General features: G+C 38.8%; 1 protein-coding gene across 1 annotated transcript in view; it reads right to left on the bottom strand.

Annotated features, from left to right (window-relative positions):
- Positions 1-25,735, bottom strand: part of CADPS (Ca++-dependent secretion activator) — a gene marked incomplete at its 5' end in the record, with an annotated part of 282,061 nt that overhangs the window by 94,007 nt on the left and 162,319 nt on the right. The window contains 6 exons of the mRNA XM_008574861.1: positions 1,697-1,838; positions 2,633-2,789; positions 7,214-7,320; positions 22,121-22,244; positions 22,893-22,956; positions 24,407-24,508. Of these exons, the coding sequence (XP_008573083.1) occupies positions 1,697-1,838; positions 2,633-2,789; positions 7,214-7,320; positions 22,121-22,244; positions 22,893-22,956; positions 24,407-24,508 (696 nt within the window). The remainder of the gene's footprint in view (positions 1-1,696; positions 1,839-2,632; positions 2,790-7,213; positions 7,321-22,120; positions 22,245-22,892; positions 22,957-24,406; positions 24,509-25,735) is intronic.

Here is a 25,735-nt window from a genome sequence, read left to right as displayed (position 1 = left end):
CATTCCTTCCCGTGCGTTGGTAGTAGTAGCTTAGACTTAAACCCAAGTACGTAAATGCTATTTCAAGACCACTGCTATTTGCAAAATGTAAATATTACTCATTTCAACATTTTTCCTGTCACAGCTGTTCTCTAAAGCACAACTGTCTTGATTATAATGAGAATTAAAAAGAAAATAAAGTTTCTCATTAATGCCTTAATCAAGGGACCCAGTTTTATCCTCATGAGTTAAAAGTCAGCAGGACCATATTAAGAGATCATTATAAACCTGAGAATAACAAGCTAAAATTTACATTTCTTGGTACTTGCAAATGAAGAGCTACTGCCTATTAACCTGTTCTCAGTAGGGTAAATAAAGAAACTTCTCCTGTGGCTCAGATGTGGAAGGGGACAGAGAAAGCAATTTTGCATTGATTTATAAGTTAGAGTCTTACACACGGTAGCATTAGATGGAGGATCTCAATTCAGAAAACTGCACAAGTCAAGACTTTCAGATTGAGAAAAAGCCTCCTGAATATTTTTCAGAAGTTCCTGAAAGTGTGCTTTTACATATGTACATACATACCCCATTTTCCTCCATAATAGTGGCTACATCCCAAAGGTGTAAAGGACTAGAGAGAACAAAATGATTTTCTTAAAGGGAGGGGGAAAAAAAAAAAAGAATCTAACAGGGCAAAGCCAGTACCAGGTTTTACTAGAGCTTGTCAAACCATGCCACAAAACACTCTTCATATAGGAGTCTCTGTTTTTCCAGACAGGGGAGTCTGAAATCGACCCTCTGGCAGTCACAGCCCTCTTCCCTGCTGGGGAATGGAGGTGTCAGTGCATCCGCCAAACATTTTCAAATAGGATCAAAGATTCACCAAACAGTTGTGGAAATTGACAAACTTGCAACCCAAAGGATCTCCCATAATATGTCCTGAAGGATAGATAGCCCATTTAAAAAAAATGCATTCTGTGGTCAAATATGTTTAGGGAGCTCTGGGTTGAGCAGAGTTAAATGAAATTCCATATGACTTTATTCTCAGAGTTTTAAAATATGCCAGTGTGCTTTGTGGCTCTCTGGAGACAAGGGTGTGGGTGGGTGAGTTGGGTATATAGTGTTTCCTAAACGTACTTGGCCATACAATTGTTTTCGTGAGGTGTGTCTCAAAGGCCTAGACCATGGAATGGCAAACTATGGTCCTGTTGTATAAATAAAGTTTTACTGGAACACAGCCACACGTGTTCATTTATGTACTGCCTGTGACTATGCTACAACAGCAGAGTTCAGTAGTCATGACAGGTATTACGTGGCTCAAAAAGCCTAAATATTAACCATCTGGCCTTTTATTAAAAAAAGTTTGCTGACTCCTTGCCTGGGACCCTATGGAACACACTTTGGGAAACACCTGTTCCTAGGGATAACACCATTGGAGTAAGATACACAGTACAAATATCACAACCAAGTTTATATCCCGTATTCCTTATTTACTGTGTGCAAAAAACCAAAGATTTCATTTCATAAAACATTCCTCAACCTCTTCCCCTCGACTATTTGGGCAAGGAAGCTATGAACACCATAGTAGGAAATATGAATGGTGTTTCTCTCTGTCCATACGAACAATGAAAACCATATGACACCATTAATCCATTTCTGAATGACTCTCCAGCCATTTGTACCCAAATTCCGATGGTATCAAAAGAGGTTTCCTTACTTGACTGGTTCCCATGACTCCCGCTCAAAGCCCCTGTGAATGGACTGTGCAATTGAGGACTCCATCAAATCCACATATCTAACAACAAGCGGGGCAAACAGGTCTTGCAGGTGTTTGTGAAATTTTCCATTGCACAAGTTATCTAGAACAGATAAGCAAAAGCTCGGTAAGAACGTACAGTTGCTTTGCCAACATACAATGCACACAAAGAGATAATCGTCTTTTACATTAAATACACTGCTTTTGAGGAAGCCAACACAAGAAGAGAAGAAAAAAAGCACAGAAACAGCATCAAAGCTCATGCTTAAATCTGTTTGAAAGGGGAATGGAATTCAAAAACAGTTTACCTCTTCGTGTCACTTTTCTAAAAGTAAAAACAATCACGTTCCTTAAAAAAACAACAAAAACAACAATCCACACTATTTTCCATGTTTTTCTTGCACCCTCTTTTCTTTCTCCTATTAAGTTACCAGGAAGAAAACATCCTTCATATTCTCCCCTCCTTCACCACCTTCCCTGGGGAGGAAGGTCTATCTTATGGCTGTTGTTCCTGTAAGATACTCTGAAATGCTTGATGCTATTCAGCTAGAATTTATTTTTCATCTAGAAAGCATCTTTTGACAAAAGTTGCAAAATGGAAGAGGTTAATTTTTTTTTTGAGACCAAATAAAACACAAGGAATAGACATCTCTTCTCACATTGCTCTCAGGTTCTTCTCTCTAGTTAAAGGAGGGCTTCCCTGTAATAGAACACTTTTTTGGAAGAAAGGGAATGCCCATAGGCTGCAAGGTTGTTTGTTTTGTTTTGTTTTTTTAAGTAATAATAAAACTATGAAGAATTGTGTCCAGCCTGTAGTCAGCTTGGGATAAAGACATCTTAGTAATCTGTTTATGTGCACACACTTAGGAAAGCCAAACAGTCAAAGACGATACATACAGTCGGTGCGGAGAAAATCATTCAGCAGCTGAAACAATGGGAAACTGTCCCAGGTATCTGGGGGTTGCACCTCTAGCGCTGCATCCATATCCACCGCAAACAGGGACAGAAACGTCTCCGCATGCTCCACCATTAAGTCTGACCACCACGCAAAGGCCTTTGAAATTTGGCAGAAAAACAATAGACACAGAGGTGATGAGTTTCTCTCTCGGACAGAAGACATGAACTCCAGCCCTCACTGTTCAAGATTAATTGTGCATCCAGCAGGGTTTGGTAATTGTATTGTAAAGAGAACAGCATTTTGGATACAATTGAGCCTCTGAGAGTCCGAGGCAGTGTTTTTCGTGATTCCAGGCCTGCCGCAGAGAGCTTTTATCCTGACCTGTGGGTCAGATGATGCAGCTGTAGAAATGACAGACGTGGAACTTCTGTTCAATTTACAATAACTCGGTATGTTTTGAGTCATGCTCGTTATCACCGCTGTTCGCTAGCTCTTGCTCTAAGGTACTAGAATTTGGGAGTTTCTTCACTGTGTTTATGGGTTTTCTGCTGGTCTAACTTGAAAATTTGCAGTTATTGTTCACATATCTTCATATCTGGGGCTTAATTGTCTATGGTCTCATATAAACTCAGGAACTCATGTTTCCCTCCACATTGGAAATATTACTCCTATTTCATGCTAAGTCAAAGAAAACCACTGTTGCAATTGTCACAAAACTTTTGAGTCAAAATCTCTTTAAGCAGGGAGGCTTTGGTTTTGCATCCACTCTAGAGGAAAGATCAGGCTGAGGCTAGGAAACACTAAGTAAGATCACGACTTTCTTCTCTGGGGGTTGGATACATATGTACATTGAAAACCAAAAAATATCAGTGAAGTAACTCATTTTCATGCACATGGGCCCTTGTAAATCATTGTGCAGGGTCTCAGGGGCGACATTCACATCGGACTGGGCCAGATGTGAATGCAATTCAAAGGCACGCATGCATGTTGACTAATCATTTCTGGCAGGGAGCATGCAGAATGAGTGGCGGTGTCAACAGGCCCTTTTCACTGATTTCAAAGAGAGCAGAAAAACAAAAACAAATCGCCAGCCCTTTCTCAACCCACCTCCCCACTCAGTGCCGTAAAGTATTTACATTGGAAACACTTTCCGGAGCATTCACCAAAAAAAGATGGGAAGGCGTTTGGAAACATGAAAAATGGTTATGGAAATAATTCCATAAATGAAAGGGTTTGTTTAATGGCCAAGCTCTTCTGTGATCTATTAGTTGTTTGGGGGATATTCTAACAGCCACTAGGAGGCAGAATAGGGGTCTGCCTCTCCTGTTTCATGAGATTTCACTTTACTTACTTCTCCTTTATCAACATGTGGCTGGTTTGCAAATTAAATGGAAAAAATCAAGTCATGGACCATTCTGCAAGGTCGGCTTGGCTGGAAATAGACACCTGCTGTTTCCATTTTAATTTACAGTAAAACCTCACTGATTCAGAGTAATGGGAGAGGGGAGATGCTTGTCTGTCAGCAAAAAAGCCTAAATTATTGGGCTTTCTAAAGAGAGAGATCATTTTACTGCTTTCAAATGCAGTCTGTAATTGGGGACCAAAGTGAAAGGTATTCATGAAGTCTATATCGGTTGTCATGAGAATGTATCATACACGTAAAAGTTTTTTTTTAACATCTAATAATTGTAGATAAGTTGACATAAATTGAAGTCAATGACACAGAAGATTTAATTTCATAGGTCCTCGGATGGAAAACAAGTACTGGATTCCTCCAACTTGTAAGAAGAGCCTTTAGAATTTCCAGAGAAAGTTAAGACCACGTCAAAGATTTTACTTAAGGAAAATTAAAAGAGCTACATCTGTGATGGAATTGTTACAGATTCTAAGTATTTGGGTCTGAACTGATGAGGTTTTATTGTAGTTTTACCACCTGGGGATGAGAGCCCTGAGGTGTGGGGCCTACTCTGCTTTCGACCTGGCTAAATCCAGCAGAGGGAGAAATCCTCCATCCCACATAGCCACCCACCTTTTAGGTAGAGACCCTCTACATACTGGAACTTGCTGGAGTCCCATCCCCACCCCCTGACCCTATATGGTGGGCTGACTCTCTTCAGTCCTGATCCAGGATATTTGTAAAATTCACAAAGGCACACCAAATATTGGCTAGTACTTATTCTTTAGTTATTTGATTAACTACATCTTCAGGGTGAGTCCAAGAAAACAGTTACTAGGAAGACTGAATTTCCTTCCCAGAAACAATTTTGCTCTAGGATGACAGGAAAAAAGATGAAACAAAAAACCAACCCTGAATGCTTGAAATTAGAAATTTCTTAACCCAACCTCATACCTGGTTCTTACCAGCTTTTTTATTTAAAAGTTGCAAACCGGAGGCCAATAAGAAGCACCACGTCTGCCATCTATAGAGAACTTAGTTCCCTGTTATAATTTATTATTGAGCAAATATCTACATTCCTTGCATTAATAATCATAGAGATAGGTAGCCCTACAAAGAACCATGACTGTTGTGATATGAATTATCACTATTGAAGTCTGGCGGAGGAATTTAGGATTCTAGAGAACCAAGAGAATTTGACTTTGGGGGTTGTAGAAGTGAGGACCAGAGCTATTTCCATACATCCAAGGTAACTCTTTTCAGAACCTTATAATCAAACCTGACTCTCTGAGAAGGAGGGAAAAATTCTAGCAAGGGCAGTAACAAACAAAAAGCCCAAGTACGATTCCAATCAAGTGAACAGAGTCTGTGTAACTGGGTTGGGCAAGGCAAGGCTTAAAAAGTACATATGCTTGCTCATACAGGTGAATGCTATTTTTGTACATGAGCTAACTCACAAGGTCTGTGGGCATCTAAAATCTTTATAGACCTTTTCCAAAGACAATAAGGAGTTATACTTTGGCTTCTAAATACTTACCCACTGCTTTTCATTATTCAAAGACAAAGATGTGTGCTTTAGGGGTACAGTCTACCACACTGAACACACCGTATACTGTGCACACAAACTAACATGTATATATGTACCCCTCTGTGTACCACAATACATATATACATATACATACATATACATAGAGAGAGATTGGGAAGGTGAAGCAACAATACGTGAAGGCATAATTCATGTGTGTCTGTGTGTGTGTGTGTATGCGAGAGAGAGAACAGATTAGGCTCGAGCTACTGGGTACTAAGTTGGGAACTCATCTGCTGTAATAAAGGTAAGTACAAACGGACGTAGGAAACTACGACAGGCTAAGGACAGAATCAAGGCAGGTAGGAGGCGTGTGTCGGGATGTAACTGCAGTCGTCGTTAAGTATATCAATCGCTACATGCACGCACAAGAGAATCGCCCCACGTTTACCCTGCTGTGGAGGGCCACCCATTTCACAAGCAGTCCACTGGAAGTTGCTGTTACATTCCTTGGGTCAGTGTTAGAAAGCAGGAGCACTGGGAAAAGTCCCACTAGAAGACATGGTACTGGAAGGGCATGCAGAGTATGACAGCAGGTGGCGGGTTCATTCAGTTTAGTCACATACCTCTTTTCCCTGCCACGATCAGCCAAGATTGAATGGAACAGTAGAGAAACAGGGAGGAAATTTAAATATGCAATCAGGCATTAGTCGGGATGGCTGGATTTATGGTGTATTATATATTATTTAACTATACTGTCAATTTTCATTCAGTCATGGGAATGGTCATTTTAGTTGTTTGAGAAACTACTTTTATGGAATGCCTTTATTTCCCCCCTCTTTTGCTGTAGATCTGAATGTAGAAGAAGAGGGAGGATTACCTTAATTTTCAAAAAGGTTATTTTAAGAGATATGATTTTAAATCTTAATTTTGAAATGTGCAGTTTATATAACAGTTTAGCCATAATGAAATCTTGGAATCTTTTCTTGGAAGGTTTGTGTTGTTTAAATCCTTATAGGTTTGGGATTTAGTTGGCCTTGAAATCCTTCGGTTTACAATTATTATCAAAATGATAATTTTTATAGTGGTTTGTAAAAAAAAATGTAAGCTGTATTTATTTAGATGCATGTTGGGGAACTGACAGATTGAACAACATAGAATAATTTGCTCTGTCACTGTGTTTAGCAACCCAGGCAATCCGAGGTTAAAGAAATGGAGATTCTAGTAGAAGCAGAGTAAATTACAGAGATAAAATTCAAAAGATGGCCTGTGATCCACATACCAAAGAACCAATAAAAACAACAGTGGTGGCAACAAAAATAACCACAAAAGACCAAAAAAATATTTTTTGTGTTCTCAACCCTAGTAACCAGACGCTGCTTGAATAATTAACTCTAAGACGCACTTACCTCTTTTGCTCGTTGCTAGAAACATCTGAAAACCTAGGCTGAAAAGTACAATATGCGACCACTTTCTGGTTATTTTAAATAACCTTCCAAAGACTCCTCTCCTTGCAAAATTTCCACTTTCATTCTCTTTGCAATCCCAGTTAAAAGAAAATGGGTGTTAAGGCATCTTATTCACAACCTGACTGGTAAAATCAGTTCTGCAACCTCAGCTAAGGGACACTCAGAGACAATTGCCACCCAGCCTGCTCACCTCTGCGTGGTGCTCCTCATTTTGCTGAAGAACTTCAATGACTAGTTCAGCAAGACGTATTGTGTCTTCAAGCTTTTTGGCAGGAGTGATTAACCGGCCTACATTTTCTGTAGTACAAGAATTTGTGTTAAAATTCAGCGAAAGTGGCAGGCTAGTTTTGTGGCCATTAGATCTAGTGGATAAGAAATTTCAAATAGTTATCAATTTTTTAAAAAAGTTCCATGCAAATGTTAAGTGCCATGTAATTAGTAGTGAGCAAACCAGAAAGCCATTTTATTATTTTTATTACCATCATTGTAATACATATTAGGAAAAAACAGTGCTCCAGCTTCCAATTTGCATATGAAGCTATATTAAGTCTATGACAGCCCATTTCATATTTAGTGACATTTTGTACACATGTTCTTTAAAGACAGCATAAATGTACTATCTTATATTCCTTTCTAGACTGTGTTCGTGCTACCTGAAGTAGGAAGATATAACAGAAGCTTAATCTTGATTGCTGCCACATTTGTTTTCTAGATTGGTCACTAAACATTCCATAAGACAGCATTGCTTTTCATTACAGGTATGGGAGTGTTCATTTTGAAAAAGCAGATTCAAAGATCTGTTTCAGGCTGTTCAGGGAGGAGATTGAAAAGAAAAATTGGACATTCCTGGGCCATTATGTAGATGGTGGGATAGAATTATTATAGAAAGGTGCTGGGAGTAGATTATTGAAGGAAGTGGTGGTAGTTTGTGCCACTGGTTATTACAATTGAAATTTTATCTGTTAGGTTGCAACAATATACTAAATTTTTTTCTTTGTTTTTAGTTTCTCTTGAGTTGAAAGGGTTGTTTTTACCCAGCTCAAGAAGAAACTTAAGCCTGGCTTACGTTGCACCCTTCATAGAGCTGAGTTCATGAATGTCTGACATCGTCACTATGTTGCCAAAAATTAAAAATTTTTTCCCTTGGGGAAGAGAGTAATATTTGAAACATAAAGATTTTCTTAGCCAGTGAAATTGCCTGACTTCAACCCAGTCTGAACTCACAGGGGAACTTGTATTTCATACTTAGCCCCCTTCAAACCTTGAAGCCTCAGAGTTCTTTAGAGCAAATGGAATATAACGGAAATAAGGATCATTTAGCATGATTCCACAAGTAGATGTTCGTAAAAGCATGTTTTGGCTGCAGGATGTTTCTTGCTAGAGAGAATTCCCTAATACTTCATAGGCAGATTTTTTTTTTGGGGGGGGGAAAGGAAAGTGGATTTAAACAAAATTGTAGGAGATTGCTAATTTACAAAAAAAAAAAAAAAAGCCTCATCATTTACCTTTGTGTATTTCTTAGATAACTGATGAACATATCAGATCATTAGTAATTTAGGATTTGACTTAATAAATAAAATTAAATTCAGTAGAACACTATGCAATAAAAAGGGTTCCAGCCAATGGGAGCTAATTGTGATGAATGGGACTGGGTTTGATTATTTGGGTGTTGAAAGCTTCAGTCTAACAAGGCCTGATGGCTGGTGTGAAAATTAGCTTTCTGGATTCAGACCAATGAAAAGCTCCCCATCTCTGCCATGCCCAGGTGGAAATGTGGCTAGATCTTGTCAGTGCATGAAGGTGGGAGTTGTGCGAAACATAAGTACATAGATCAGGTAAAGAATAGCCAATACTCAGAGCAAGATGTGGGAGTTCAGTTGCTGACAGCTCATTGCCTGGTCCAGAGCAATAAATACTTGGAGAAACAATGAATGACAAGATTAACTTCTGTGCTTTTGGGGCACCTTACCTGTTTTTAATTTCATAAATATACTATCATAATTTCATCAGTAGACTTTCAGGCATTTCTACAAACATACTGTGTATATATGTTTGAGTAATAAGTGTAGAGTGAGATATTTGCATTTTGATAGTAAATATGCATAGGCTACTATTTTTTATTAGTTGATATTCACATTTACACATCAATTTGCAAATTCCTCATCCTATGCTTATTACCCATTCGACACATACACCCACATACACACATCACACACTTACATACATTTTCTAGTAACCAGACAAGGCTGCACATTAATACAAATCTGCAGGAAATCCCACTTGGAGCACATCTTTGAAATCTCTTGCTTTTTAAAAGAGAGCATTGTCCTTTTGGGTGGAACATTCACCAAATCTAGGAGAATTCTGGCTGTACATGACATATGACACAGAAATGAAATAATTCCCACCAATATTTTTATGCACATTTATTTAAAAAGTATGAATGATTTTTATGTTTGGAGAGATCCAAGATGCTCAAGCTAGGACAACCTGAACATTTGTTTTAATATGCAGTACCCTTAGATTGACTACAATATATATCAATAGATACACATAAAGTGTACATGTGCAGGCAGCCATTCTATGAGTGTGTGCACATGTATACAGATATGTGTATGCCTGATGTATATATACAGACAGTATGTTTAATAAAACCTTTTGCAGTTGTACTTTAACATGCAACCATTAAAGTAAGCAGGTTAAAGATCCTTTAACCTAGAATACTTGATCTGTCAATTAACCCATGTAGCCATACTTTCATTTACTATTAATTAGCTGTGATTCCATTATCTGTAGATCAAGCCACTTTAGTGAGACACAGCACTATTTTCCTGTTCATTTGCATAGATGATTCACTAGCTAAATGGCAAAAATGTCACTAAAAGTGACTTTTTAAAAGATGTTGTCTTTAAAGAAAATATTGTGCAAAATTCTTCAGCACTTCCTCCCTCCCCCCAACAGAGGTCAAGGAGAAATTTGTGCTTAGAAATGACTTTTTTTGTTGTTGTTACATCCACTGACTTGAAATGTATTGCAATATTCCTGTCCCCCAATCTTGCACTAGCTGGAGCACTGATGAAATGGAACTAAAAATATAGTATACTTAGGAAACATTTCGTACAACAGAATTGAAGCTCATAACATATAAAGAATTGTCATGCAAAATGTTATGCAACAACAATGTTATTTTGTGCTGACATTGAGATTTGAAAATGTTGCATATGTCAGACATAGCTGGACAAAAAAATGTGGACATTTGGAAATAAATGCTCTCATTCAATTATCTCAGAACCTACAACATTAAACTTGAGAGCCTGAGCCTCAGCTTCGTATTCCAAACTGAAACAAAACTTCAAGAAGAAAAGTGAACAGAAAAGCAAACTAAACTAGAAAGCTGCTGAGTAAAGGAATGATAGAAGTTTACAGTACTTGATTTTGGCCTAGGCATGTCTTTGAGCCTCAGATATAACATGCTGGTCTGCGTTTGGGTGGGTAGAGGAGGCCCAGGAGGTGGCAGGGGAGCTGCTCAGGTAGGTGAAGAGAAACAATAAAAAAGTAAAGAGACAAAGTGACTTTAACAAAGGGTGACAAGTACGATGACAAACTCTGAAAAGAACAACCGAACAAGCAAAAATGATAAAACACAAATGGAGAGCTGCTGCTTTCTTGATGTTCCTTCAACATTACAGAGGTGTGACATTGTTTGACAAGGACTCTTACCAGCATCACCAGCACACCCTATTGAGACATTCAGAAACTAAACGCAAATACTTGATAATTTATCCACATGGATATATGTGAATGAAGGCAGCAGCATCACTGACCGAAAGAAGATACACTTTTGTACAATAAATGACGCCTATATGTTAATAGCTGCTTCTTCCTTTCAGATGACCAGAAATAGAACTTGGTGTATTAACGAGTTGGGAGAGCTGGCTTCTTGTCCTCCATATGCTACTTACTTTCTACATAATCTTGCACCTGCTACTTAAACCTCTCTGTGCTTTAGTTTCCTCATCTGCAAATTGAGAATATGAATATCTTTTCTCTGTACCTTGCAGGGTTGCTGATAAGAGCAAAGAAAGCATGTATGGGACAGATCTCTGTAAAGCCTAAGGTGCTTATAAATGTTTAGTGCTACCTCCACATTGTGAAAAGGCTGGAATTAATTGCTTTGCAAAAGCAGATGAAGGGCCCTTATTAGTTCAAGTGAGCTAGGCAATATTCTTGCTCCCTTTGTGGAATTTCAACATGTCAAAATCTGTCATTTTGGGGAAAATGTGTGGTATCTGATTGTTTCCAGCTCATTTAATTATTTTCAATTTGGAATTCTCGTGGCTTTTATATTGTGGGTTGACTCATATGTAAAAACTTGCCAGCTTATCAAATATGTTACTTGCTATTCCAAATGTTAGAATACCGTAATCAGCACTTGACCCATCTGTCATGTGGTTTACAATATCAGCACAGCAAACATCCTATAACAATAGCCTCTCCTTCAGTACAGGCACAGAGCACTATCAGCTTCTATAATTCTCTCTCTTTAATGAGTGTCTCATTAACCTTTGACCTGCTCCTTTCTGATAATTCTGGTTTATAAAGCAATCTGTATGATGAGAGGGACATACTCCATTGCCAAGTTTTCTTGTTGGTTTGCTTGAATTTTCAACTGGGAAAATGAATTTTATTGTAGGCATATAGGAAATGGAATTATAGTGAAATTAATAGAGAAAAAGATTGGGAAGTATGAATAAATATAATATTCTGGCAAAACCATCTAATAAAAGCAAGAGTTGATAAGATCCTTTACTTGCTGGACCACCTTGATGTTTTGAATACAGGGCTAAAAAAAAAAAAAAATCTTTGCCAATTTCTTCTTCTTTAAATTGTTTGGGAAAGATTGTGTGTAAATAGAATTTGGAGAAAACAGTTTTAAATGATAGCTATTTAAAGAAGGCAACTACTGATCCTTTCATTATATAAAAAAAGTATTCCATATTTTATATTTTGTTAAAATCTACTTTTCCACTTACAGCACTGCCTAAAGTTAGAACAGTTTTAATGATAGCTATTTAAAGAAGGCAACTACTGATCCTTTCATTATATAAAAAAAGTATTCCATATTTTATATTTTGTTAAAATCTAGTTTTCCACTTACAGCACTGCCTAAAGTTAGATATATCTCTGGTAAATCATCCTTAAGGCTCTTCCAATGAATGCATGTTACCTGAGTGTGCCATTGTTATGGAAACTCCTTATTCATTCTCACCCAGATAACTGAACCTGTGCAGAGAAACACTTGATCTGATGGTTAATAAAACAACGAAGTGCCCCTGGGTTGATCCATAACCTGCGAGGCAGCATATATATATTTCAGCTCAATGGGTCTTGATGAGAAACTTGTAAAGGGATTGCCTCCTGCCAACTGTCTGTCCAGAATTCTGACAGTGAGGTTTGCCACCATAGAAAAACAAGCTCCCTATTTTTTTTCCCCTCACAGAGCAAAACAAAAACATCATACCTTGGTTTCCAACTTCATTTACCCAATTACCATTGCTCATGTTTACACAATTAAATCTGCTTGGCTTCCAGAGAGAGAGTTAAATGTGACTGCAGAAAAACAAAAAGAGAATTCCTCTGCATGTTCAGCTAAGCCAAGGAAGAGAAGCATCCAGGAGAGAGAGACACTCCAATTAGCCCTTAAATAACCTGACCATCTCTGGTTCCAGCAAGCGAATTGCCAGGCCCTGAAATATCATATGAGAGATGGAGATGATTGATGAAAAGCCCACTTATTACCAAGTCCCAGCCTATGTGTTGCTGGAGATGCCAATTTTTGTATTATGCTGTTACTGAAAATAACTAGCCTGTAGCAATTTGCTATGATTTGGGGGTGGAGGTGGATAAGAGCTAGAATAGTAACAGAAAGCTAAGCAGATAGCCATATCATGCTTTCCAGAGCATTCTGCTTCCTAAAATGATGGCGACAGGCACCAAAGACATGCAGAGTTAACATCCAACATAATGTCTTTAGTGGGACTGTTCATTACATGTACTTGATCCTCTTAAATCTCCATCACTCGCCTTCAAAAGATTCCATGTCTAAGATGGTTTAAAGTATATGTTAATAAAGACTGTTGAGTGGATCATGGATCATTTTCTCCACTCTTTTCATTGGAGCCATCTCTGTCTCCTCCACTTAAGGAACTAGGCAGCATAGCTTTTCCATTCTTCCTTCAAAATGTCTCTTGATTTTATCTCCCGCTGTACTAGATCATGTGCCACACTCTTGCTGAGGGCATGGACATGTGACTCAGGTCTCATCACCTCCACCTCAACTGTTGCTAAAGCCTCCAAGCCAGTCTTCAGTCCCTTTCCTCCTATGCAGTTCATTCTCCATCAGCAGTCAGAGTGACCTCTGTAAAGCACACATCTGCACATGTCATGCTCCACTCACAAACCTTTGAGAAATCCCCTTCACAACAAGAACCATCCCTTCATATGTCATAACGAGAGAATGCCTTCATAACAAAGGCCCAAATCCTCTGTCGATACCTCTACTTGAGCACTTCCGGCTCTTAATACTAGCAAACTGTATACATGTTGGACTCTCCCTGTATTACTAGGGGCTAAAGCAGTGCCTGGTCCAAGGCAGGTCTTCAAATATGGTGAAAGGGAATCCTTAGTGGTTCCTTCCCAGTGCAGTGCTTTCATGGAAAAGAAAATGCGTTGTGTTTGCAGCATATGTATAAACTATAAAGTAACTCTTATTTCTTATGCAGAGTCTCTGGTTACTTAACAAACGAACTAAGCTGATTGCTGAACCCTAAACTTCATAACTTACACTTCCAAGCTAGAGAATAACTGCAGGTATCTTAATGCAATTAAAAATGACTTGGGATAATTAAAAATACCTTTTATTTAAATAAATTGTATCCACAAGGAAGAAATAATGCTCTTGTGATATTTTTCTTCTCCAATTTGGTATCTTTATATTCCAAGTCAGGCTCTGTCCCTAGGGCTGAGCTATTGTACCTATGAAAAGTGAGCTAAATTCTGGATGGACACTAGTGGACATTAGTTGCCCTTGTGTGTATAGTGACCTTCCTCAGGGGAACTGCCTCTTCTCCACTCCATGTGGTTCTAGTGGGAATGTCAAGGAATGTATCCTGCAGGGGCAGTCATGTGAGTCCGTGCTGGCCAGTCACAGCACCCTACACCATTATGGGTCCTATGGTTGGCTCAGGGAGTGGCATGTGACCCAGGACCAGTGAGACCTTTCTCTGGAATTTTATACAATTGCTTGCAGAGGAAAGCTCGTTTTCTTCTAGAGTCATTAGCTAGGATAAAAGCCTGGTGCTATCTGTGGCTCCCCAAACCTCTAATGTAACTGGGGGTTATATCTCTAATGTAACCCCCAGTTACATTAAAGAAGCCTGCCAACAGTTGGATATCTGAAAACACTTTAAAATTCCTTATCCCTGAGGCCAGTTCTTGCATTGATTTCCTACCTACATGGGCCAAAAAGTTCCCTTTTCCTGCATGAACTACTTGAGAGTTTCTTTCTTTTTCTTTTTCTTTTTTTTTCAAATAGTCACTGGCAAGAGTACTGATTTAATAGTACTATTAAATATCTGCCCAGTCCCCAAATAAGCTTCCACATACATGGCCACAAGCTCTCCTGGGCCAGATCTTGGGGCATCTCGAGGGGTGATGAATAGGAGCAAATACTGCAGCAAGGCAAGGACCACCCCAGTCAGTTCTTCATGGGGGCATAGCCCTTGACCTCCATCATGCCCTCCTCTGACACTATCCTCCACTCTGCAATGCATCAAGGACCCTGGCTTGGGTGAAATCCCCTTGTACTGCACTCCTGTGACACCTTGCATTGCCTGTATTATCGTCATTAGACTGTAGTTGCTTGTTTCATGCTTTGTTTTCTACTTTTTTGCATGCTCCACAAGGGTGAGGACCATGATTGCTTTTGCTTATTGTGTACTCCCCTTGTGCCTGGCACGGCTCCTGGAACTGAGCAGGTATTTAACAAATATATGTGGAACTAGATTGCAATGTTTTATTTAAAATTTATCATAAAAAGATAATTCAACTACCTCCTATATTCCATAGACACCCATCATGCAATCCCTGGACCAGGAACTTCAACACCACCTGAGAGCTTATTAGAAACAAAAAACATGAAAAGAGAAACACTTAGCCCCTCATGTATAAGACATGAAGCATGAATTGGTCCTCATCGTAGAAAGGCCTGGATCTTGCAGGTAGAAAGGCCTGGACCCTCACTGGTCCCTTGGGGAAGAAAGCAGGGAGGGTGGCTTTGCACAGTATGTTGGTGGGTATTGTGAGCTTGATTGTCTCTTTCTCTCTTTCAACAGGCCTTATACCTGTAGGAAATTTGACTGGAGATAGGGAAATATACAGAACCTCAACACCACAAAACTTGCTTGGAAGTCCTTTGGGTGGATTTGACATGCCCTAGAAGGTTTCTGTCAATTGAGGAGAAAAAAAGTCCTCAGCTCCTTAGCAATCTCAGGGAATCTCAATTGCCTGGGGGGAGATGTCACAATGTAAAGATTTTGGCAATGATCTGGTCCTAGAAAGGACTGTTCTGCTATTTGGTAGTCTTCCTATATTAAAAATTGTGGGTACTTTTGACCTTACTCACTGAATGAATGGATATCATTCAAGTACCTACCACATCAGCTGGAAAGACTGCATGGTAGAAAGAAACAAAAAAGCATGATGTTTGAAATTAGACAGACCTGAGTTCAAATCCTGCTTGAGAAAGACACTTATCTTGGCTGAATCTCAGCTCCCTTATCTGTAAAAGGAACAATAATAAAGCCTTCTTTATGGGACTAATGTAAAGATTGAATCAGATCCGTCATGTAAAGTTCTTAGTACAGTGCCTGGGCCCATAGGTGGCATCTCTCTCTCTCTCTCTCTCTCTCTCTCTATCCTTATCTGTCCATCCACCTGTCCATTTGCCCATCTATCCACCCACCCACCCACCCACCATTCATCTACCCATCCATCTACCTACTTTCCATTCATCCATCCATCTATCCATCTGTCTACCTACGTGCATATCTAGCTATCTATTTTGGTCTGTTTACATTTGTCTATTCAACTATCCATCCATTTGTCCATCCATCCATCCACCCACCATCCATCCATTCATGCACCCATCCATCCATCTATTCATCCATCCATCCATCTGTCCATCTATTTACCTACTCACCTACCTATTTCTGTCTGTTCACATCTGTTTAAATTATCTATCTATGAATCATTATGTGTCTAATTTTGCAAATCTTTGGCATATTTGAATGAAAAAATTGTCTTATTTCAAATTCCAGTGGAATTTTTATGATGCTCGGAAAATTATGCAAATATTTAGTCAAGAACTGGGGCAAAAAACAGTAATAGTGTAGACTTTCTCAGAGCTTGCTTCAGAATGTGTGATGGTTTACATGGAAATGTATTTAAAATAATAGAATGCATTTGCAGGAGTCACAGCTTTTCTTTCATAGACTAGCAGCCTTTGGCATCTTTTTTTTTTTGAGATACTGTAATTAAACGGAACATTTAATTTCTAATAATGCCACCAGACAGAAAGCATAAGTCCACCAAAATGCCATCTGCAGAGTCCTGTAGACTCTCAAAGTACAGCCTGACTAAGGGACTCCATAGCTGTCCATATTCCAGTCCCCAGCATTTTATCCCACCCTAATTTGCACATGGAACTCTGGCAGTGCCCTGCCACCTCTATACAGCTGGTTGTTCATACCCATCCATGTATTTGTGCTCTAAGAAAATTGAAAAGAGAGTGGGAGAGTAAGAAAAAAAAATTAAAGGTCTGTAAGAAACATTTAAAGAAGAAAAGAAGTAATTATGATTATGATTGTATTTGAGACCAGATATGCTTGAAAGAGGCCTTGAACGTACCAAGCTTCAAACCTTAACTTTGACCTTAATTTTTAAATCCAGTTTTACTCTATTCCTCCTCTCAGTCCTTTCTGTCCATTGTTGCTAGTGTGATTTTTGTGAAGTGTTAATCACTAAACCACCCCTTGCTTAAAGAGTCTTAAGTGGCTCTCTGACTCTTTTGGAGATGATGCCTGTGGAATCTTTCCTCTGAAAAATCCATACACGTCAAAGCTTGGCATAGATGTCAGGTTAAGAACCTTTGGGACAAGAGATACAGTCTGAGCTTTATATTATTATGGCATATGCAGGCCTTGGAGATTTGCCCTCTGCCTACTTTGCCATCATCAGCACCCATTACTGCTACACTTTCATCCTGTTTTGCAGCCACATTGAATTACAGAGTAGTTAAGAGTGAAGCCTCTGCCTAGGCTCTGATTCTGGCCCTGCCACTTAGGTTTCCAAGAGCGTGTTCCAAAGCTCTCTGTGCATCAGTCTGCTCATCTCTACAATGGAAATAATAATAATATCTCTCTCATAAGGGGGTTTGAGGATTAATGAGTTAATACATATAAAGCACTTAGAATCATACCTGGCATATGATATGCATCAAAGAAGTATTAGTTATTTTTATTAACTATATGGTTTTATGTATTGGCACATATTACTCTCCCTATCTAGGATGCCTTTTCTCTCCCCAATTCTAGCTCCCCTTAATTGATTCCAATTCATTTTTCAAGATGTAGTTCAAGTCTTACCGCCTTGTGAAGACTTCTGTGGTTTTCTGACAATGCCCCATCCCTCTTACACATAACTCTAGCAATAGGTGGTGCAGTGTACTGAATTTGTAATTTACACATATGCACGTATTTGCACATATGCTATAAGGCTAACAGCTGTTTCCCTCTTGTTTACATAGTTCGCTGCTTTTAACACCCTACCTGCTACAGGGTAGGCTCCCACTAAGCATTTGTCTAATGAATGAATGCGTGAGGGAATGAATGAATGAATACCTTCCCTACCTGGGAGAGAAAGGCTCATGTGTCTGAACATAGGTTTGTGAGTCTTCAAATACTTATTTCTAGCCTAGTGCTTGGCATGTGCTCAAAAATGCTTTCTGAATTGTTCTGAAATACACTCATCTGTTAACTTTGGTTAAATGAGAATTATTTTTTAAGAATCATTTATTTAGACCTTAAAAACTATAATCTACACTGTACATTTATTAAAGTTTTAAGTCAGATCTCTCCTCAAAATAGGCTCCGAAGTTTTGGGACCAAACAAGAAGAAAATTTCCAAAGCCAGAGAACTTTCTAAGAGCTTTCCTCTAGTGAAAAATTCAGCAACAGCCCCTGTTCAGTCACCCTGTCCGTGCTGCTTTATAACACAATACATACAAGAACAACATAGACACAACTTCTCTCTGTCTTGGCTGATAAACATTCATCAGCAAACACAAACTTCTCAATCGGGTAGAAAACAGAAAAAAGAAATGAAAAACAAAAAGGAAGATTCATTAGGTTCACTAACTTTTTTTTTTTTCTAAACACAAATGAGGCCAAATCACTGGAATCCTGAAACCAAAGATGAAATGAAGCTCTGCAGCAAACCAGAATTATGTTCCTTCAAAGCTTATGCCTTTACAGAAATTCTACTCATTAAAGGTCAACATCAAATGGGCATGAGATGTATTTAGACAGCACAAATTAACTCCTTAAGTATCATTGCAACTCTGGGAGTACATACCTTAAGGAGCTATTAAAAAACAAAAACAAAAACCAAAACCGAATATAACTCAACAGTCCTGATAATTTATAATGCATATACAATTGGTTCACCTGCATCCTTTTGATTCTCTATTTGAAAGAGAGAGCACAACAAGGAGAGAAGAGAGAGAGAAACAAGAACACATATGCAGGATTAATGAGCAAGTGGACCAAAATGCCCCCCACTTATGTGTGATACATGATATTGGAAAGAAAAGGTTTCCCTTGGCTTCCCACCGCCCCGAAGTGTGGGGGCCAGCAAAAAAAGGCTCCTTCACAGAGGTGGAAAATGCTGCACAAATAGAAAATTAGTAAAATTAAGTTTAATGTGAAATCAAGCTATGAAACATAAACAAACTCTCCAAGTGACAATTAAGTCATATGTTCTAGCCAGAGCTTAGAGGACAAGGACAAGTCAAAATCTCCAGAGAGAATAAGGAAAAGCTTCCCAGCTTGAGAGAGAACAGACAGGAGGCATAGAAGATCTAATATTTATAGAGAATGGACCACGTCGTGTGATCTCATACCCATAACAGTTTGACATCTTAAACATGGAAAAGAAGGCATGACTTTGCCCCAAATGTCCTTCATCTGACACCTAACCCATTGCTCCCCGGCCTAGCTGCTACCTTTTGATTGTGTACCAGTGACAAGCACTTTACAAATTAGGGTTACACACAAGCAAAGTAAAAATGCATTCAGGTCACAGACAGAATAACTGAAAAACTTACAGACAAATCTGAGTTTATCACAAACAAATGGCTTAATTGTCTAACCTGTTTCAGGCTGATAAAAAGTGACTGGACTTCTCACACTGGGTTTCACAGACAGAACCAACAGACAAGCCAATGCTAAAAAACTTGAAGCAAGGAGAGTGAGTTGGTTTGGATCTGGATTTTCTTGAAATAATGAGAACAGAAAGAGTGAAGACAGCATGGTGAGGAGGTGGTAGGTACTCACGAATGGTTAAATCCATCACTTGGGAGGCCAAGCAGAAGACAGGATGCTCATACATTTCTCTCTTTTTCCCTATAAAAGAGGATTTGGGCATGCAAGAGGCTTAGGTCAGAGGTAAAGAGGTTAAAGGTCACAGGTTAGAGGAAAACGTTACATTAGCTCAAAGGAAAATAGCCACAGAGTATTTTGGGATAAATACGGGATAAAAGAAAAAGGAGTCTCAAAATTGGAAATCTACTGGATTAACCATTCAGCATGCCGTGAGTCACGAGAAAGATTGTGACCATGATTTTACGCATTTCTCTAAAGTTGTTTGCAAGAATACAATGACCAAAAACATCATGAGTAAGGGGAAACAGAATTTCATTGATTTAAGGCTCCAAGATACTAAGGACTTCAGACTTTAGTATCTAAGGCTCTTGAGGTATTTCTTCATAAACATAGTCTCTAGCAATATTACTACAACTTCTTTCCAAAATTCTCAGATAACCAAGCTGTTAATGCTCACAGAGGGGCTCAAATGTAAAAATGGAAGATTTTCTTTCTGAGGCTAGTAACAGAGCATTGTAAAAGAAAGTTGTCTGGTAGTAATATCTTTAAGCTGCAATGTCTCAGCCTATGGTGGACTATGTTCATGAAAGAAAACCTGATACATGCAGCCAGAGGATGTTGGGTTGTCTGAATTCACAATCCCAGCATGCTTTGAAATTGGTGTCTCAGCCACTTTTGCAGAGGTCACGTCAAAAAGTGGTTGAGCCAATCACGGACAAGGAAGGAGAGAAGCAGAAGAGAGCAGGTAGTGTGGAATGAGGTACTTCTCTGAAAAGAGAGTTGGAAAAAAAGGATTGGTTTCTTCAAAGAATCCCCAGACCTAAAAGTCACAGTGCAAAAGATAATTAACACAACCAAGAAGAATTGAGGCACAAAAGGAAATTACAGACCAGCTGATCTACTTTGGAAATGAATGCATTTTTACTTACAGATCTTAAAGTTTGATTTTGGATATATTTATCTGAAAGAAGAGAGCAGATCATACCAAAAGACTAGAAATAGCTAGACCAAGACCTATCAGGCAGCAGCCATGGCAACTGAACGTTTCGTGTTTCCATCCCATCTCTGGCCTTGACTCAAATTATTAGGTACCCGGTTGACTTTACCAAATACAACCGATCATCATGTCCTGGGACGGTAAATGCTGGAACAATTATTTGCTAATACAGCCCTTTCAGGATCTTCTCATTCTTTTATTTTTGTCACTCATTACCAAGTCAAGAGTTGATAAACATCCTTTTAGTGCCCAATTCTTAAGTGTTTCTCCCTGGATGCATAACAATGAATTCATTACCACTGGTACACAATTTGCATTGTCAGACAGACAAAATTGAGAGAGGGCGAACATGTAATGTACAAACACTGTGAATTTGACATGATCTTAACCTAATTCTCTAAGGAAACAAGGATGTTGGCAGGGTAAATGATGGGGTCTGGGTGGTTGGTCAGTTTTGTTTTTTGTTTTCCCAGTTGTCCTGAGGTAGACAATGTACATTTGCTGGTTTTAGTTGGTGTCATGTTTCATGTGTGAGAGAACATCAGATTCCAGAATGCGGACACATCGAGTTTTGCACACAGAACTTCCACATTTATACACTTACACCACTGGTCAAGTTGGGTGTGGTTTTCAAATCACCCTATAGCAGCCAACAGGGTAACAATGAAAAGCGATTAATACCTTTGTGAATGAATAGGCCCCAAAGAACCATATCTTCTCAAGTAGAGTTTAGTCAAAGCGCCTGTGATGATTACCTGGTCACCAGTGACCGCTTCCCTAAAGCTTGAGAGGGCAGTGGTAACAAGCATCCTAGGTCTGGAGTAACAAGAATGAATGAGATCTAAAGCCAACCTGGAGCCATCAGAGGTGGCTCAACATTAACCTGCCATCAAGTTTGAAACGCTACCAAAAGACAAGCTGCTTTCAAGGGGCAAGAGAGAGTTAAGCAAAACCTGGATGTTGCTTTCTTCAATTCTTGTGTTACTTCCAATGCTATTAGCAGTGGATGACAGACTGCTTCGTTTTTCTCTATGTAAAGAAGGTAGAAAACCTTCAGAACTCTTTCATAGGAAAACATTAGCCACAGAGCAGATACTTAGGGCCAACGCAGACTCTCAAAAGGAACTTAGTTATCTGATAACATCCTATATTCAATATTCTTTCCCTACCAAGGATGTTTCCTGAGTTCCTGTCTTGTCTTTTAAAATTCATTTATTTGGTCATAGCCAAGGAAGCTTCCACATTTCAAGTTTCATCAGGTTTCAGCTTAATGTACTCAGGTGGATCACTGTTTTCTGGTGCCCATCAGAAAAGAATAAAACTTCCCCAGGGAGGCATACCAAAATTTAAATTCAAAACCGGGGGCAGAAGGGAGCCTCACCTTCGATTTTGGCATACTCTGAGAGCCGAGAATAGTTGACTAAAGCAGCCTGCTCCAGACATTTACGAATTACTGTTTTAACCTCCTCTTGTGGCACTGGGGTAACAATATCTTTCATCAAGACCTTTAGGTAGAAAAAAAGGGATTACTACAAAGTTTTAAACAATGTGTTACTCATTTATATTTCTTAAGGAGTTCAAGTTTAAACTTAGTTATGAATGCCTCCTGCAACTTACTACTGATAGAGAGCCATGGTAAAGAGAGAGCACTAGAATCACAATGCAGTTAGGATGGTAAAGCTTGTTCATGAATCAGGGGAGGGCTAGGAACATCTTCAACATATCCTAACTATTTGGGAGTCTGGAGATAAAATATCTAGAATTTTAGCAGTCTCTTCGCTCTTATTCTGATATTTGATGGATGGCAAACAGATCCTCTAAAAATTACAAACTAGGTCATTCAATCACGGTATTTCATTACAATTATGTTCATTTCTCTTTGGAGCACTAGAATCACAATGCAGTTAGGATGGTAAAGCTTGTTCATGAATCAGGGGAGGGCTAAGAACATCTTCAACATATCCTAACTATTTGGGAGTCTGGAGATAAAATATCTAGAATTTTAGCAGTCTCTTCGCTGTTATTCTGATATTTGATGGATGGCAAACAGATCCTTTAAAAATTACAAACTAGGTCATTCAATCACGGTATTTCATTACAATTATGTTCATTTCTCTTTGTAGATGTGATATATCTTTCACTTTCATTCTTACCCTTTCCAAGAGTGAGAGAGTGGCTTTTAATGCACCTTCAGGTCGACCAAATGGAAAGCAATACCTAAAAAAGACATAAAATTCTTCAGGTTGCCCAAATCTATTACATTTTAGCATGAAATATGCTGAAATCTGATTCCTATAGCAACTCTCTGAGGAATGGAAAATGCTTTTTATTTTGTCGCACTGTGTTATGTTAATCTGAATTCACACCATATATGTGTGTATATAATGTATATATGTGTATGTGTGAATAATGACTAAAGAGGGACTCTGCAAATGTCTGCAGCAGAAAGGAATATTGAAGTGATGACATAAAGCTCTGTTTAGATTTCTATTGTGAAGGAGAAGTTCAAATGTGACTGTAAGATTATTATGGTGACCAGCATTAAAAAAAATATTAGTTGAAACAGGCTGAAGTTCAAACACACATAATTAAATTCCTAAAGGATGAATATATGAAATAGAGGAGTTTATTTAGAGCAAATTCATAATTCTGCTGTCTTTACTTGCTCATGGTTGTTTACTGTTTTTGAACCTTTTGCTATTAGAAATGCATTTTACACATAGTGTGTGAACAATAAAAGTTTATCCAGGAGGATTTTGATGGCACAGATAGAACTCTGCCAGGTACCACTTGACTATTTCAGGCTGTCACAGGCCATCAGAACACTGTTCCTCATGGTACAGAGAAACCAGTGTGGGCTACCTAAACTCAGACTATCCTATACATGCACCCCACTTCTTCCACTTGCCGGCTGGGGGTCCTTGGGCAAGTTCCTTAACCGCTCTCAGCCTCAGTTTACTCCTTTTTAAAAAGGGGATTATAATAACTACCTTACAAAGTTGTTCTGAGAATAAAAACATGAGTTAATACTTCTCCAGCCTCCCGTCCTGTACCTGCAGACAGGAAGTATTTAATAAATAGGGAGTACTATAAATGCTATTGCTATTTTTGTGTTATTATTAATTTGCTCCAAGAAAGAAGTAGGCTATGCGGTGTAAGGCGTAAGTGCAGATCTGCAGATCTGCAGGATGTCTCCAGTATGGGGGGAGGATTCAATCCTCCCAGGCTGATCTGAGTTTCTTTCTTTCTCCACATAGCCAGCTAGTTCTTTTTCTGAGACAGCAGAGAAGGTGGAGAGTCTCTTATGGGTAACACTACCATCCTCTCCTGTTCATTATGATCTGATTCACAGGATTTTGTTTTGTTTTGTTTTTACTGTTTTATTTAGGAACCTTGAAGAAGCTGCAAATTAAACTTTTTATACTACACTGATGACCAAGGACAGCTCGCACAAGAAAGGCTTTGTTTCGCTAGTGGAAATAAAGTGAACTTAAGAATTCAAAGTCTCCTGGCTACTGCAAAACCATGTCCCATTGCTTTTTCCATTCAGTTATTTCTAAATATCCAATGTGTCTTTGATAGATTTACAGTTTTGGAAAATCAAGCCCTTTATTTACCCCTTCCCAGTCCTATCCTTTTAAAAAGCCCCTAAACCCCATATCCTTACCTAAAATGTGTAATCTGATTTTCCAACAGAACTCGGAGTCTCTCTTTGATTTCTTCAAAACGTTCCTTTTCTTCAACAGTCACAGTTCCAATTCCATCAGGCCTGAAAGAAGACATGTCATGAAGTGACGGGAACCTCATATGCTGACACCATCAAATCAAATCTCTAGCAGGAGGAAACTGTCCATTTTAGAAGAAACAACTACAATGATAGATGTAACCTAAGGAGAAGCCCTGCTATTCAGGGCTGGCTTCTAAAGGGGATGTTTTGAGGTTATCATTTTGGAGACACTTGCAGAACTGGAGCTCATTTTTTCTGAAATGGTGAAATGTACAAAACTAGTGACTTGAAGGTTAAGTCCATCTCCTAGACCTGTTCCGTTTGGCTCACAGATTCTTAAAAAATTTTAACTAGTTGCCAACATTTAAAAAATTAGGATGGCTTTATAATGCAATTCTGATTTCCAGTTTCTCTTGAGAATTCAGAACAGCTGGCATTATTAATAGGCACATGCTAATGGTTTCTTCCTTATCTGGGGCAGGCACTCACCTGGTCCACATCTCTAATTTGCATTACCTGTCTCTCTTTTAGGCACTTGGGTTTGAGACCCTTGGATTATGCACACAAATTCCTATGAAAATCAGGTGCCTTGTAAGTGTCTGTCTTGCCCGGTGTTAAAAGTTCTTAAATGGTTTAGTTTCCAGCTTATAATTATAGGTGTTCAAATTAATTGAAGCACTCATGTATTAACTGAACAACAGCCACATGTTTTTCATCTTAGCAAACTATCGCTAATTGTAATAAAAAGAAGGGCCCTAGGAAAAATAAGTGATTTAGTTTAATCACAGTATTCCCATTCTGTGTCACCATTAAGTGCATACGCATTTTCCCTATTTATTATGGACCATTCAAGTTGAAAACATAAAGAGAGGCTTCATTTTTATAGCCGAAATTTATCTGTGCCAAATTAGATGCTGGATAATCTGACCCATTCAAAGGCTTCAGCTTCCCAGATCTCGTAGTGACTTGTTTTGACTACTGGCTGAGCCAGTTTGCAGATTGGTGTGTCACCATGAAACTTCTATTGGAACATTCTTCAGTTTGCAAATGTAAGTCATCTTGAGACCAAACAAATGGTCTTATTTATAGGCTTTCTCAAAGATCCAGCATAAGTTGGGAAAATCCTTTATACTAGACCAGTCTGACTGCACAAAAGACTTGGCAAATGATAGCAATGTACCTCCTGTTAGGGGTTAATTGGTCAGCTACACTTCTTCTTAAATAATAAAAATGTCCTATTTGAAAAAATGAGAAAACTTCCCCTCCCCC

The sequence above is a fragment of the Galeopterus variegatus genome, unplaced genomic scaffold (assembly GCF_000696425.1).
Source record: "Galeopterus variegatus unplaced genomic scaffold, G_variegatus-3.0.2 Scaffold1112, whole genome shotgun sequence".
In the NCBI taxonomy this organism is placed as follows: Eukaryota; Metazoa; Chordata; class Mammalia; order Dermoptera; family Cynocephalidae; genus Galeopterus; species Galeopterus variegatus.
This window is presented reverse-complemented; position numbering and strand designations above follow the sequence as displayed.